Source organism: Dermacentor andersoni, chromosome 1, assembly GCF_023375885.2.
Source record: "Dermacentor andersoni chromosome 1, qqDerAnde1_hic_scaffold, whole genome shotgun sequence".
NCBI classification, from domain to species: Eukaryota; Metazoa; Arthropoda; class Arachnida; order Ixodida; family Ixodidae; genus Dermacentor; species Dermacentor andersoni.
In genome coordinates this window covers 347,309,991-347,326,091 of record NC_092814.1, presented here as the reverse complement: position 1 = coordinate 347,326,091, position 16,101 = coordinate 347,309,991, and the positions used below count along the sequence as shown (strand labels likewise).

Here is a 16,101-nt window from a genome sequence, read left to right as displayed (position 1 = left end):
ACAAGCGTACGTGCGTTATGGCAACAACGTTTCCGCTAGAGAAATGACGAGGAGGCTGAGTGTTTAGACGGTGGGCGCCAGATATGTGAACGAGTCGTGCACCTGAACGGGGTGACCACAAACCTGCAGGCTGTGCAACAATGATCCATTTTCCATTCCCCCTCCCCAATGCAAGTACAACAAATGCTTGAGCTTGACAAAGCTATCAGGTTGTCACTTATATAATCTTTTTTCCTTCCAGAACAATTAATATCAAAAACAAAAAGTTGTGCTTTGTGCAGCCTGCATTGCACAAATGCGTGCAAAAACAAAGTTTAAGTAATAATTAGAATGACAGAGAGTTGAGCTAGTTGGTAGGAATTCATGTTAGAAAAAGGTAGAAAACGACGCCTACTAAGTGGTATGCATGAGAGCAGTTGAAATCGCACATCTCGTGAATCTGAAAAAGTTGCCATACAGGAAAGCATTTGGCACTTCTTTATGGCAGATGAAGCCTTTTTTCCAATAAAATAAGTCTGGATATGATATGTGGATGCAAAGCCCGTATTAATTATACGTATATGTATGTATTTTGTTAGGTTAAACTTACAAAATGCCATCCATGCTAGCGTGGTCAGTCTATTTGAAAACGGCCTCCTGCAGCATGCAAGTTCAAAGCTCCTTATGTTATAGCTGCAACATTTTTTGGAAGGAAAAATGTGTTGCCTGGCACTTTCGTGAACACAAAGATGAATTTTGGCATTTCAATGCAAATCTGTTGGTGCCATACAGTGAAAACTGGTTATAAACAAAATGGCACCTGACATGAAAATACCCTGATGTATCTGGTACTATATTCTTCTATGGTGTGCCACAGGTACATCTAGAAAAAATGAGGCTAATGCATTCCGAAGCAACATAACCTGAAGAGGCCATAGTCAATGGGTGGAAGCTAAAGGCTCGGTATCATGCACAAATTTTTTACTCTGCCTAGGTTCCTAACACATCAAAAATGCTATTACGGCACAAAAAGTCAGCTGTAAGTTGGCAGAAAAGCAGAAAAAACACACACACACACAAAAAACAGGGGGTTTCACTGCAAGAGAGATAAAGGCTGGCAGTCTAGTCGGCAATTACCTTGGAGAAGTAGCCAACAATATGGTGTCCACGATTATCAACCTCAGTCAAGACGTAGAAGAGGAATGGGTCCACGTCAAAGTAGAGCGTCTTGTGGTCCAAGAAACACTTGGCCAGGAGGCATAGGTTTTGCGCATATGTCTGCAACAAGAATAAATTCCATGGATTATTCCCAAAGCTATAAAAAAGGGGGGACACGACTGTTCCTGTTCACAAAATTTAGGATTGCAGCACACTCAGGATAAATAAAGCTGTTATAAACAGAACTGACAAATAAACTAAATTAGCATGCCGAATCCGATAGGCCACCCACAAAAAAAATAATATATACTTTGCATAGCACTTGTAGTAGGCTTAGTTTGCCCATCATTGCTTACAATAGGTTAAGGGGAGATGCGCCTCGGAAACCTTTTTTTTTTAAATATTAATGCTAGGCAAATGACCACAAAGGCACACGTGACAAGCACTAACAGCTGTTATTCACAAAACTCGGATGCTGACTGTATAGCTACAATCATGAAGGCACTATATTCGTGCACTATATTTCCACAAAACTGAAACGTTGCTCAAGCTGTGTGGGATTCGTCTGACTTGACACTCAAGCACACAAAATCGTCATTGAAAAACCTGCTGATGTTACAGTTGATGACATCCAGAATGTCATTTATAAAGACAAGAACTAAGAGTTGGCCCCAGGGGCATTTGAGATATGATTAAGCTAAACATGAATGTGATCCATTTAAAAATACCTTTTGTTTTCTCAACATCAAGAAGTGACGCATCCTTTTACATCTTTTTTGGAGAGGAAAGTAGCCTGAATTGTTTTTGACTTCGATACTGTCTTCGCAAAGCTGTCTACTTTGATGTATTCATGATAACTGGAACGAGGCTTAAGATAGCCGCCGTCCACTCTTAGCTGTCTACTTTGCCATCTATAGCGAGTATTGAAACACAGCCCTCGTATGTTTTTCCTTTCACTGGTGCCTCCATCGAAGCAACTGTCGCATGGCCGTGCTGAAGTGACGAAATGTGGGCATTTGGGCTAGTTTGGCCATGCACTTTCAGGTTCTCTGCGCTTGAGAGGGACACCATTGATCGTTACAGCCATATATTGAATGTTTGAGAGCATGAAAATAATAGCACAAATTTGTGTATACTTATTTTTCGTTTAGAAACTTCAGTGAGGTGCTCACAATACAGATATAATTATAAGTGCAGTGCAATTTTCTTACCAACCCTTTCAAAAATTAGAATCACCATGAAATATTCTGTTTAAAACCTTTATTCTGCATAAGTGTGGATTATTACTTGAAATGCAGGAAAAAACGAGTGACATACAAGGGAAACTTTGCCCATGTTTACAACATTTTAAGAAGTTCATCTTCCTGAGGAGTCATGGGGTTTTCTACTCACTGAATTCACTGGTGATGCCAGCGTCACTAGAACCGTCGCGTGGGTGCTATCAGCTAGCATTGGCTTATCTGAACTAATATTTCGTCTTCAAAACTGTTGGTGGTGCTCGATTACACAGATTGCGCTGTTTTCTTTTCCAAGCAACAGGCTTTCATGCATACTTTAGAGCATCGGAGAAGATTTTTAATGGCACCGCATCATTTGTCAACTGGGGCACATCACATGAAATTTTGACTAAGTATGCTTCGAAGTGCCGCTCGCAGATTACAGTGGCATCATCCAAATCCTTCTCACCACCTTTGCTGTTTCGCCCCCACTGTTGCAGGGTCTCCTTATTATTAGGACTCTGAAAAAGACTATTACTGTGAAGTGGTTTACCCGACGGACCTGCATGATTGAGCCATATGCATGGTCTCGTAGGAGGGGTATCTGGGCTGGCTAATTTCCGTAAAGTGACCAAGAAAGATAACGAACGATAGTATGGTGCAGAATGAAGAAAGTACACGTGATTTCACCACACGCTGCAGCTGCGCAGTGGGGGAGTGCACCCATTCTGGCCAGTGCTGCTGCCAGCTGTGTCTGACCTCAATACAACGGTGCAGCGGTTGTGGCGGGAAAATATGGGGATGTGCGCTGCGGTAGCTGCCATGGTGTGTAAGAACTGGATTGTGCATCGCAGAGGTAGACCACTGCAACAGTTGCAACTCTAAAAAAAATGGGGAAAATGGTAGGACCACGCATTGCGTGCAGAGCGAAAGAACAAGCCTATTACAAGGAGAGGTGTCGACAGCAGAGACTTCACTACAACCAACGACAATGTGCCCATGTGAAAGCGGAGAATGCGGCCAAAGACTTTGGCTCCGAGAACGTCAGCGTGAGCAGACGCACGAGTCTAATCGTTGTTGTCGAGCGCAAGCTACCCACGAGATCCCCACTGTTGGTTGCTCATAAGCATCAAGCTAGGTCGTTCGAGTCTGTGTCCAAGTGGCAGAAGAGCGAGTTGCCACCTCCTTCGAGTTTCACCGGGGCGAATTCCAAATTTAAGAGAATGTTTATGTAAATGCGACTGCTGCTGTCAAATTTACATCGACGACAAAGCTGGTTATGCTTCTCGGCATCTTGCCGCTCCCTCTGCTGTTTTTACGCGACGTTGCCTTTGGCGATGGGAGTACTTTCACCTTCATTCCGTTTAACCTGCACCTTGCGCTGTGCTTTGCGGCCACGGCCGTAGACTTGCGGGTTACGCACTCTGTTGGCGATGATGCTGGTGTGGCACCTGGCAGCAGGTGTTGGTTCCTCCTCTGGAAGTAGTACTGGCATGGGCTGTGTCGTCGTGCTTGTCATGCGACTCCTTAACAGTTGCTGCCAGATTTTCTATTATTTTCGATCGGCCCAGTGCGGTTGCTGTGTATAATTGCTCATGGCCTTTTAGTTATCTTTGCCTTGAGTGATCGGCTGCTCGCGGTCAACCTATTGACATTTTGATTATTTTTGTCTTTCTTGTTTTTTCCCTTTCTTTCTCTCTTTTTTTTCTTATTTTCGTTTCTCCTATTCCTTTTCTTTCCGTACCTTTTCTTCCCTTTTTCCTATTTTCTTGTATTTTTGCATGCTTTCACTTCATACCATCTCCATTACAACATTAACATCTACTGTCTCACTACAATGGGAAGTGCCTCACCTCAGTTCTCATTGCACCCTACCATTGTTTTCCTTTTTTTCCCAATTTTCTGATAATAATGCATCTTCTTGAGCCCTCTTGGTTCTGTGGGCCAGTGGGGTGTGCGTGTGAGCCCGTCTGTTTCTTTTGCGATGACTGCCTGGTTAGCCTTTCTTGCACCACTGGGCAGTCATTAATTTGCCTCTGTACTTTTTTTTTTTTTTCATTTCAGATACCGGTACAATGGCTCCGGTTGGCCTCCAACCCTGTCACCATAACCTGCCTCTGTCATCTTTCACCCAAAGGCTTTCTCACTTGGATAGGGCACTTGCAGTCTCTGTCATTTGTCAGTCACCCTTTCACTCATTCATCAACTGCAGTCTTAAATAAACACTCTGCGTGAGTGCTTTCTGTGCTCGCTGACCAGACCTTTAGGATACCACAAGTAACCATGCCCAATTGTTATTTTTACAATTGGCTTTTTCTCCTAATTTAGCGATTGGGGTAGTTTTACACCCCTTTTTATCTATTTTTCATCAGCTTTCATGCCCGTTTTTGCTTCAAGTAGGAGCGGACTTGCCCCCACTTTCTTTTATTTTCTTTTTAAATACAGCGTGGGAAAGAGTTTGGAGCGGGGCAAATTCCAAATTCAAGAGAATGTTTCTGGCCATGGAGTTCAGCCATAGTTGCTCGGCAGAGCTTCGCTGGCTAATCTGCCACCGTATAAATGGTTTGGCTCAAAATTTGTTTTTCGCTGTGCACAATTCGTACTGACACTACTGTGCGGGCGCAGGTGGCCCATAGAAAGCCTGGGGCATCGAGAACAAGAGCTATTTTACGCCAAATATTGATAATTCTCTCCTCTCCGGTTGCAGTATTAAATGCTTGTTGTTGGAGGAGGATTTAGAACAGGAACTAAAACTAAAGTAAACACGAATCTCCAGAATGTGTTTTCTACTCAAAGTGAACTGACGAAACTGTTGGAGAACCACATAACCTTCTGCAACGTCTGCGCTCCGCGGTGCCACCGCTCAACGTAGTCAGACAGCGCAAAGCCAGCCTGCTAAAATGCTTGCAGCTCAATGAAAAGTGCGGAAATCATTTGTAAGTGCCTCTAACGTTTTTCCAAGTTGCTTAGTAATTAACAACAAAGAATACAATAAAAAGCCCATTTACAATTTTTTGTTATCCAAAAACACATTCATAGAGCCTGGCCACACTGACAGAAATGCGGTGAGTGTGCGGCGGCATCCGACTGTTTTTAGCTTTATTTATGTGATGCCAGCGAACTATCGGCATCATCCCGCCGCGTCTATTTGTGCCGGGCAAAGTTCGCCATGAAAGCGTCAGCGTAACCGAGTGAACGAGCACGGCAGCAAAGAATGAAAAAGCGAGCGTGGAGCATGAGATAAAAGAAACAAGCCATGAATGACGGAGACGAATGAGAGCGGCCCCTTCAGTGATGTGCCCACGGGAAAGTGGTGTCCCGACTGCTTGACACGTACTCGTATCTGGTCTCAGTCAGACTGCTCATTTCATACTATCATCTGCTCGCGTCAGCTCTCGTTCGCGCTTGTTTGGTTTGCTTGGTTTGGTCTCTTTCATGCTTGTTTCAATTGTCGTGGTTTGAGATTGTTGTTTGCAATGATAAGTCTAAACCGAGACGTCCTGATGGAAAGGTTTTTGGACACAGTGCGCCATATCCAATTTCGTAGGACAAGATGGACCCTGAATACTTTGGAACACGGCGACGCCACAACAGAAGAGAGCACACCAACATGATTATGTTCAGTGGCAACGACGTCATCTTCATAAGACATGACTAGTGCTAAGGATGAAGCACGTAAACACAGCGTCGACCTATCAGCAGACAAAGGAAAAAGCATGCGACATCTCGCACCTACAGAGTAGAGGCGTAATTTTCATGCCGTCACGTGACTGCCACAGCTGCATTTTAAACCCGGTGGTGCACCATGCGCATTTTACCTCTAGTATGTATGGTGCTTTCTACGGCAAGATAGCGCTAGGGTGGCTAGTGACGTCTGTTCACCAATGACAACTTCGATAAGGCATTCGATGAGTGTGTCAAAACAAAGTGCTGCATGTGCAAAGGCCTGTTTGCGGCGGCTGCTCTGAATCGTGACCATGCGTCACCCACATGCTGCCTCTCGCATTATCCCGATTAGCGAGGCAGTCGTGCCACACTTCGCTCGTTTGTAATGTGCCAGATGAGACAGATTGTATGCGCCAGCCAATATATTGCGACATGAAAAAAAGTGTAGAGCTTCGCCCAAAAGTCGCATTAGAGAGCATCGTAATTGTCGATGACTTTTTTGTTCCGACTTGTATCAGTGCCATGACAGTTTCCCTTGATTGACCGAGCAGGCGAAAGCATAATGATAATGAATTTGGTCTGCATGATGAAAAACTGCCAAGTGCACAGTACCAGAGGCAGAAGGATATATAAAAAAAGAAGAAGTGTTGCTTCAGGTAGGTATTCAGGCCATATGAATAACTTAATATTAGCAACAACTTTGACATGCAAAATATCATGCACAGAACCTGAACCAAAATCAATAATGGTAACAGGAAAAAGAGGTGCACTCTTGATAGTTGCAGTGCCACTAAGGCAACAATAAATTCATTTTCTTTTTGTACATGAATACAAAAAGTCACCGTTTCGCCTGACAGGTGAAGCAATGATTGCGATAGCAAATTATGAGACAGCTATACGAAGTAAGGTTAGTCATTTTATCAGCTGCATAAACTGCAGTAAACATTCGCTTACTAACTAAACTAACAAGCACGTTGTCATGCACGTACACAAGCACATCTCACTCGATGAGCTATATCGGGTCGGCTGGCCTTCGAACCCAACGCAGATTGGCTCCAAAATAAGATGCGTGCAGCCACGTTCCGCCGTCGCCGCTGCAGTAGAAGATGAGGTGCGCACTAACCTGCTCCCTTCCCCACGCTCTCCGATCTCCTAGCCAAAACCACCTAGCGCACGTGAGAAGACAGTGCGCATCCTCCTCGCCTTTCTTTCTTGCGAGCACCGGAAGACACTGCCACATCAAGCTACCATACTTCTCGGCTCACCCTCGCAAGCTGTCACTCGCAGCTTCAGCATACGGCGCACAGCAGCGATGTTATCACACTTGAACTTCATACGGAACCTCACGGCAAAGCTGATGGGGGAAATTCGCCTGGAGTGTCCATATAATTTCTATAGTAATAAAAATTACAGGTGGTAAACTGTTATAGCAGGTGCCTTTCTCTACCCCAACGAGGGTCCCGTTGCAGTCTTTGACTTTGGGACCCCCGTCTGTATATTGTATCTTACCAATGCATTGCATTTAAAGAATAATAAACTGAAACCGAAACTAATGAATTACAGTGGCTGCTAGAGCCTACAGTGTCAACAAAAATAACAAGTGGGCACTTCAGCACGACTGGATAAACAGTGCTTTCTTTGCTTTTTTGCATTTAAAAGTGATGTTTAATTATAAATGGCAAGCAAAAATTGAAGACAGCTATGCAACCATTCAACCTGCACCGCTACAAGTAAGATGCAAGCAGCACATGAATTTGAAATAGAGCAAGAAATCAAACCTTGTCTTTACGGCCATCGATCTCAAAAACGGAGAGGGTACCCTTGCGATAAATTTCATTTCCTGGTGGGTGCTTCAACTGGCATTTGACCTGATTCAGGAAAAAAGATTGCAGTTGCATTGTCACTACAGTTATGTATAACACACACAAGAAAATTAAACTGGCAATTGCTCAAATAGATTCTGCTCAGCTCAAAAAAAAAAAAAAAAAAAAAAAAAACTGAACGTTCCCCACACACTCCCTCCCACACTCAAAACAAATTTTCCTGGATAGAACACATACCTTTACTCCTTACATATTTGACACATCGGAAGAAATGACAAGGTGTCGTCGGAAAATTCTAACTAGGTTACACATAGCTTGCTCAACTCAATTTATCTGAACTAAAAAAAAAGAGGATGGGGAGCAGGGGGGGGGGGGAGGGGGTTGCGCACCAAAACCACAGCCTCATTATGAGGTTATGAGGGACGTCGTAGTGGGGAGCTCCGGAATAAGTTTGATAATCTAGGGTTCTTTAATGTGCACCCTATGCCCGGTATGAGAGTGTTTTTGCATTCTGCCACATAGGAATAGGAATAGGGCTGCCGCGGCCGAGATTCAACCCGTGATCTCGAACTCAGCTGCGTAGCCACTGGGCTACTGCAGTGGGTTTTCTTTAATTAAATCTTGGCAGAACACAGAATGGCTTTAATAATCTCATGCTACATTTGTTCTGGTCATACAGAAGTGGGATTGAGAAATCATTTCTTAACTGAAAATATCACATGACAATTTCTACCTACACAAGTGAAGGCCAGGTAAGCACTGCCTGTAGTAAGCCTAAAGGATCATTCTACTAGAAGTTATTTCAACTTCAGATATTGCCAGATGCGGCACAGTTTGAACTCGTCATCTTTTTGTTAGTTGGTATATATATATATATATATATATATATATATATAGAGAGAGAGAGAGACAGAAACAATGGTACTTATCCCATCTTAAATGGAAAGGGGCTGCGAGAAGAAGGCGAGGAAGGTTATCCTACTCGGGGTAGGCCTCCTCTACACCTCAGCCCGCCTCAGGATAGCTTCCTGAAGTTCGGGGTTGTAGCTGCGCATGGCAGCCTCCCACAGCTCCCTACTACTTAAATCTCTACAAAGGTTAGAGCTCTTTCATGTGATGACAGTACTAGCACAACCCTTCGTCACGACGTGGCCAAAGACCAGCTTGGTTTCAACATGTGACAACTGAAATCTGCCTTGCATGTCAACAGAGTTGCATGATGGTGTGGTATCATTTCTACACTTGTTCACTCAAAAGAACAGCCCATCTACTATATTGACTGGCAGAACTTGGGATCTAACTACCAACAAATCTGTTTAGTTAGAATGATAGTGAAAGTTTAAACCTTGAAGTAAAAGCTTTATCTTTCCACAGGAAAGCATAATTTCAGCTAACCAAAGGGTCGAATTAATGGAGGTCAATTGAATAATAGCACTAAACGATTGTTAAGTTGTGAAAAAAAAAATTCTTTATGTTCAAATTCAGGCATACCATATTGAACACACAGGCAATCTTTCTTAAATTCAGAATTTGCTGACTTAACGTTTTATGTGACTATCAGCTTGTTATGTTCTCCTCAGCAATGAACTAATAAAGAAATTACACTGTAATGATGAAGAAAGCCATAGCATTGCTGCTGCTGTTTGGTTATTGAAATGAAGAAGCCTCAGCATTGTAGCTCGTGCTTCTGCTTGGTTATAACTGCTCAGTCCAGGACCTTACTTTGCTTCATACACAGCAGAAGCTACTGAAGTAGTGTAGCCACAGAAGTCATTTTAGAATGCAGTTTCCATCTGTGACTCTTTCTACAAAATAACAATTTTATATATGGCAACTAGAAGTTGCGAATTTAAAGTTACAGTGAATCGCAATACTATACGTGCCCCTTTGTACTTCGAGTATGCAATGTACAATGCTGTTGTCGAGAGTAGAAGTGGTGCATTGTGGGCGCTGATCACAGAAATGTGGCTTTGCTCATTTAGTAGTAAATAGGTATTAGGTCTACAACACTTTCTATGCAATAATTATGTAATATTTCACAACATCAACATATGAGATTTATGTAATATCGAATTACATAATGCATATGTTTATCTTTCATGTGACACACACTATCTCTTGGTGTCACGGCTGCAAGAAGCTTCTCTGGCCTCAGGAGGGTTGCCTGCTATGCATGAAACACAATATAGGCTTGCCGTGCACTCATGGCCAGCAAACCTTGTTACAGTGCATATATGTGAAACAATGCCAATTTAGGCTCGAATGTTTCTTCGTGTGTGACTTGCTGTTACACATATCATGAGAAGCCAACAAACACTGACACCAAGGACAACATAGGGGAAATTACTTGTGCTTAATAAATGGAATGTAGAAACGATAAGTTAATGGAAATTAAAGTGGATGAAAAAACAACTTGCTGCAGGTGGGAACCGAACCCACAACCTTCGCATTTCGCGTGCGATGCTCTACCAATTGAGCTACCGCGGCGCTGTTTTCCCATCCACTTGCTTGGGTATTTATGTGTGCAAGTAGAACCCTGGGAGTGTTAGCCAGCGCCACCACTCACAGACCTTGGCGGCGGACGTGGAACGTCCTTGTTGCCGCAGGCGTCACGAGAACGTGATCTTTTTTGGGTGAAGGCAACTGGTCAATAAACCCACATATGCTACCTGAAGGCATCAATGTTGCCGGATTCGAGACCCTCGTTATGTAATGAACGAGAAGAAAGGGGGTTAACCGAGGGGCCCGATTTTTATTAGTCATATCATGAGAAGCCAACAAACACTGACACCAAGGACAACATAGGGGAAATTACTTGTGCTTAATAAATGGAATGTAGAAACGATAAGTTAATGGAAATTAAAGTGGATGAAAAAACAACTTGCTGCAGGTGGGAACCGAACCCACAACCTTCGCATTTCGCGTGCGATGCTCTACCAATTGAGCTACCGCGGCGCTGTTTTCCCATCCACTTGCTTGGGTATTTATGTGTGCAAGTAGAACCCTGGGAGTGTTAGCCAGCGCCACCACTCACAGACCTTGGCGGCGGACGTGGAACGTCCTTGTTGCCGCAGGCGTCACGAGAACGTGATCTTTTTTGGGTGAAGGCAACTGGTCAATAAACCCACATATGCTACCTGAAGGCATCAATGTTGCCGGATTCGAGACCCTCGTTATGTAATGAACGAGAAGAAAGGGGGTTAACCGAGGGGCCCGATTTTTATTAGTCATATCATGAGAAGCCAACAAACACTGACACCAAGGACAACATAGGGGAAATTACTTGTGCTTAATAAATGGAATGTAGAAACGATAAGTTAATGGAAATTAAAGTGGATGAAAAAACAACTTGCTGCAGGTGGGAACCGAACCCACAACCTTCGTATTTCGCGTGCGATGCTCTACCAATTGAGCTACCGCGGCGCTGTTTTCCCATCCACTTGCTTGGGTATTTATGTGTGCAAGTAGAACCCTGGGAGTGTTAGCCAGCGCCACCACTCACAGACCTTGGCGGCGGACGTGGAACGTCCTTGTTGCCGCAGGCGTCACGAGAACGTGATCTTTTTTGGGTGAAGGCAACTGGTCAATAAACCCACATATGCTACCTGAAGGCATCAATGTTGCCGGATTCGAGACCCTCGTTATGTAATGAACGAGAAGAAAGGGGGTTAACCGAGGGGCCCGATTTTTATTAGTCATATCATGAGAAGCCAACAAACACTGACACCAAGGACAACATAGGGGAAATTACTTGTGCTTAATAAATGGAATGTAGAAACGATAAGTTAATGGAAATTAAAGTGGATGAAAAAACAACTTGCTGCAGGTGGGAACCGAACCCACAACCTTCGCATTTCGCGTGCGATGCTCTACCAATTGAGCTACCGCGGCGCTGTTTTCCCATCCACTTGCTTGGGTATTTATGTGTGCAAGTAGAACCCTGGGAGTGTTAGCCAGCGCCACCACTCACAGACCTTGGCGGCGGACGTGGAACGTCCTTGTTGCCGCAGGCGTCACGAGAACGTGATCTTTTTTGGGTGAAGGCAACTGGTCAATAAACCCACATATGCTACCTGAAGGCATCAATGTTGCCGGATTCGAGACCCTCGTTATGTAATGAACGAGAAGAAAAGGGGTTAACCGAGGGGCCCGATTTTTATTAGTCATATCATGAGAAGCCAACAAACACTGACACCAAGGACAACATAGGGGAAATTACTTGTGCTTAATAAATGGAATGTAGAAACGATAAGTTAATGGAAATTAAAGTGGATGAAAAAACAACTTGCCGCAGGTGGGAACCGAACCCACAACCTTCGCATTTCGCGTGCGATGCTCTACCAATTGAGCTACCGCGGCGCTGTTTTCCCATCCACTTTCTTGGGTATTTATGTGTACAAGTAGAACCCTGGGAGTGTTAGCCAGCGCCACCACTCACAGACCTTGGCGGCGGACGTGGAACGTCCTTGTTGCCGCAGGCGTCACGAGAACGTGATCTTTTTTTGGGTGAAGGGAACTGGTCAATAAACCCACATATGCTACCTGAAGGCATCAATGTTGCCGGATTCGAGACCCCCGTTATGTAATGAACGAGAAGAAAGGGGGTTTCAGTGTTTGTTGGCTTCTCATGATATGACCAATAAAAATCGGGCCCCTCGGTTAACCCCTTTTCTTCTCGTTCAAAACATAACGAGGGTCTCGAATCCGGCAACATTGATGCCTTCAGGTAGCATATGTGGGTTTATTGACCAGTTGCCTTTACCCAAAAAAGATCACGTTCTCGTGACGCCTGCGGCAACAAGGACGTTCCACGTCCGCCGCCAAGGTCTGTGAGTGGTGGCGCTGGCTAACACTCCCAGGGTTCTACTTGTACACATAAATACCCAAGAAAGTGGATGGGAAAACAGCGCCGCGGTAGCTCAATTGGTAGAGCATCGCACGCGAAATGCGAAGGTTGTGGGTTCGGTTCCCACCTGCGGCAAGTTGTTTTTTCATCCACTTTAATTTCCATTAACTTATCGTTTCTACATTCCATTTATTAAGCACAAGTAATTTCCCCTATGTTGTCCTTGGTGTCAGTGTTTGTTGGCTTCTCATGATATGACTAATAAAAATCGGGCCCCTCGGTTAACCCCCTTTCTTCTCATTGCTGTTACACAGGAATACGGAACATCAGAAAATAGAAATATCAAAGATTACAATAAAAGCCTTATTAAACTACTGTTTAAAAAACATGTTGCAGTAGGAAAAGACCCGTTCATATCAGATAATGCGAAAGGACAGTAGGAGGCTTGAATTTTGCCATGGCTACTAGTTTACAACCTGTGCCCACAGCCCAATTGAGGGACATCATTATACTTTCACAGACTACTCCAAACCAACTTCTAATTAATGGGTTCTTAATCTTTTTGGCCTTAGAGGACCCCACGAAGAGGAAGCCCAAATGCTTCCGGCAAATGCACATTTCAGCAGATACAGCTGAAACACGCATTAAATGTGCAAAGGCTTTGTTAATTTGAATCTGTGTGGCGAGGTTACTTCTGTAAATTTTGAGGTGGGAAAACTAGTGGGAAAATTATTGGAGAAGGGGGAGAGAGCCAGGTCAACTACAACTTAGCATGACAATAAAATCCAGAAGCACCAGCTGGACTAAGGTGGTCCTTGGTATTTATAAAGTACCTGCTTAAACCCTACTCTAGCACACACACTTATTCCAGATACCTGGCAGCTGAAACTGGAGTTCCAGTTGAAGTACCAGCTGAGCACTGTCATGCCGTATGCATGCAGCAATAACACAAAGAAAGAAAGCTTCTCACAATGATAAACAGCATAACTGTGAAGCTGCACGAAGAACAATGTGGAAATCTGCCATGAAACAACAAACAAGCCCCATCGCAAGTCAAAAGGTTTCCTCACCAAATGTCTCTTGAGTAAGGCTCGACTTTTTGTGAACTTGAGGCAGAACTGGCACAAGTAAATGCAAGTGTTGGCCAGTTCCTGAAATGAGAGGCAAGTGCAATGCAGAACACACGGTAAGAAGCAAAGCAAGTACAGGAGAAGCTAACATTTCCAACAGCAGTCACAGAATCTTATGCTGTCTGGAAATCTCCTGCACACCGCTAAAAAATTAATTCAGGCCTAAAGAAGTCCTAAAAGGAAGACATGCAGGCCTTTATGCGAAAAAAAAAAAAAAGAAAAAAATATATATATATATATATATATGCACTAGCGTAATAGCCGGAAAATTTTTGTCGCAACCTTGGCATGGTGCGGCCCTCAAACCGAGGCAGCCCACCGAAAGAGCAAATGGTATTGTTTTCATAGAAATATGCATACCGACACATGTGCTTGGTTATCTTTCTCGGGTGACCGCTTTTCCCCGGCTAACAAAGATTAAACATTACCCCGCAGCACAGGACGCGCCTGCATGTATCGGAAGTTTCTCGAACGTTACCGATAGTTCTATCCATTGTATGTTCTCACCGAACCTTGTGTAATCCGACTGTATGTGCGACGTGAATTGTGTAGTACTTTGTGGAAGACACATAGGCACCAGCGATTATTCTGGAACCTTTGATGAATCATGTAAAAAAGCCGATGTGCTTGGCCTGCAGACGAGATTTTCACCGATTGCAGACTGTGTTAGCCGCTATTGTTGTGCTTCGAGTCTAACTTGCTTTTGTGGCTACAGGCTCACCCAATAAAAAGTTAGTTAAGCTATTGACAGTTTTGCGACTGTTTTCCTCCTCATCACTACAACGTGACAATATATTTGTTCATGTGGCATGCCCTGCACCTGGTGCACATATACTTTTCACCAATGCCCAGGCTTGCTTTGGCAGTCTTTTTCTGAGCCAGCCATGGCATTAGATATGCGTGTAATTCAAAGCTCTTCACTGACTTTTTTAAAGGTGCACTAAGGTTCAACACTGTTAACAAAAAAATGCTGTGATCAGAGCATACATTTGTAACAATGCTGATTGAACATTGTGGTGCTGCATGTTGCAGAGGACCCACAAAAGAGGAGAGTGTGACCCTCTCCGATGCCAGCTACATTTTTCCTTCACTTTGGGAGAGGCTTGAAGCTGGCTTGATTGAAATCGCATAAGATATAGCTCAGTCACGTCCAAGTATTCCTTGTACTTGACTAGTCAATCACTACAGTACAGTCATTCAATAAATCTTGCTTATGTTACAAATTTTGAGGAGTTTGCTTCTTGCAGCAAAATGTAAACACAGAAAGGTAAAAACAAGTAGACCAATTATTAAGTTTCTCAGTGATGACCAAGTTTTGCTGTCTGCAATAGCAGGTGCACCTTGCGTTTGCTGGTGTTCTTTGTGAAAGAAGCAATGCTACTCGCAAGTACTTGGGGCAGTTATATTTGCTTTGTTGAACAGACGTTTCCAAGTGGTGAGAAGAGCGCTCGCAAATTTTCAGGCAGTATGTGTCCCATATGGTCATTTATATCTTTTGAGAAATGCTTGTGGGAAGTGAAAAGATACAATGTCGATTTTGAGAACTCATCTGAACCAGAAATGAAATGAGCTTCCGGCACATGACATGGCATGGCATGCTCTGAAATAAGTACACACACTGGCTCACACTCTCAAGCCACCTTTCAATGACGGCCAGATTGAGAAAGATTTGAAATCTGTATGCGTTACAGAGGGAAATTGTGAAAATGCATTTATTGCAATTATTGTTGCGCAAGAATGTTCACGAGAGGCCACGTAAAGCCTGCATAAAAGAAAACGCCACGATATGGATGGCCTAGGCCACCTTTACATGATAAAATTAAATGGTGATAGGTGTCCCACTGCTGATGAGAACGTAACAAGGACAGCAACCAGAATGACGACAATGACAACAATCAGAGCAAGGACAATTATTAATGATGATGGCAGGAAGCTCACTTTCTTCAGAGAGCACCCTTAAGCAACCTATAGTGAACCTATTGAGACTTTTCAGAACATTTTATTACAGCTGTGGCATTCAACTACTCCTGCATGATGACACGATGAAGATGGTGACAATGAAATGACGCTCTCGATGTTCAGGCCGCCGCATGCAACCCACAGTGATGTGACCACAAGGTTCTTTTAACATGACAACAGTCCAGCATACAGCCAAAACTGCCGAGGCCCCTGACATCTTTTTGCCATGATGACACCAACAACAGGCACCAACAAATACACTTGTTCAAGTGCAAAAGAAAGCCCATAACAGCCAGTTTAGTAAATTTCGATTCAAGAGGACT

At 43.7% G+C, this 16,101-nt stretch overlaps 1 protein-coding gene across 5 annotated transcripts in view; it reads right to left on the bottom strand.

The window, feature by feature from the left end:
• LOC126516515 (histone acetyltransferase KAT5-like) overlaps positions 1 to 16,101 on the bottom strand; it is a 135,474-nt gene that overhangs the window by 24,661 nt on the left and 94,712 nt on the right. For all 5 annotated transcript variants that reach the window (XM_055063926.2, XM_055063923.2, XM_050166645.3 and 2 more), the window contains 3 exons: positions 13,760 to 13,840; positions 7,799 to 7,888; positions 1,117 to 1,257 (listed from right to left, as the gene is read on the bottom strand). In XM_055063926.2, the coding sequence (XP_054919901.1) occupies positions 1,117 to 1,257; positions 7,799 to 7,888; positions 13,760 to 13,840 (312 nt within the window). The remainder of the gene's footprint in view (positions 1 to 1,116; positions 1,258 to 7,798; positions 7,889 to 13,759; positions 13,841 to 16,101) is intronic.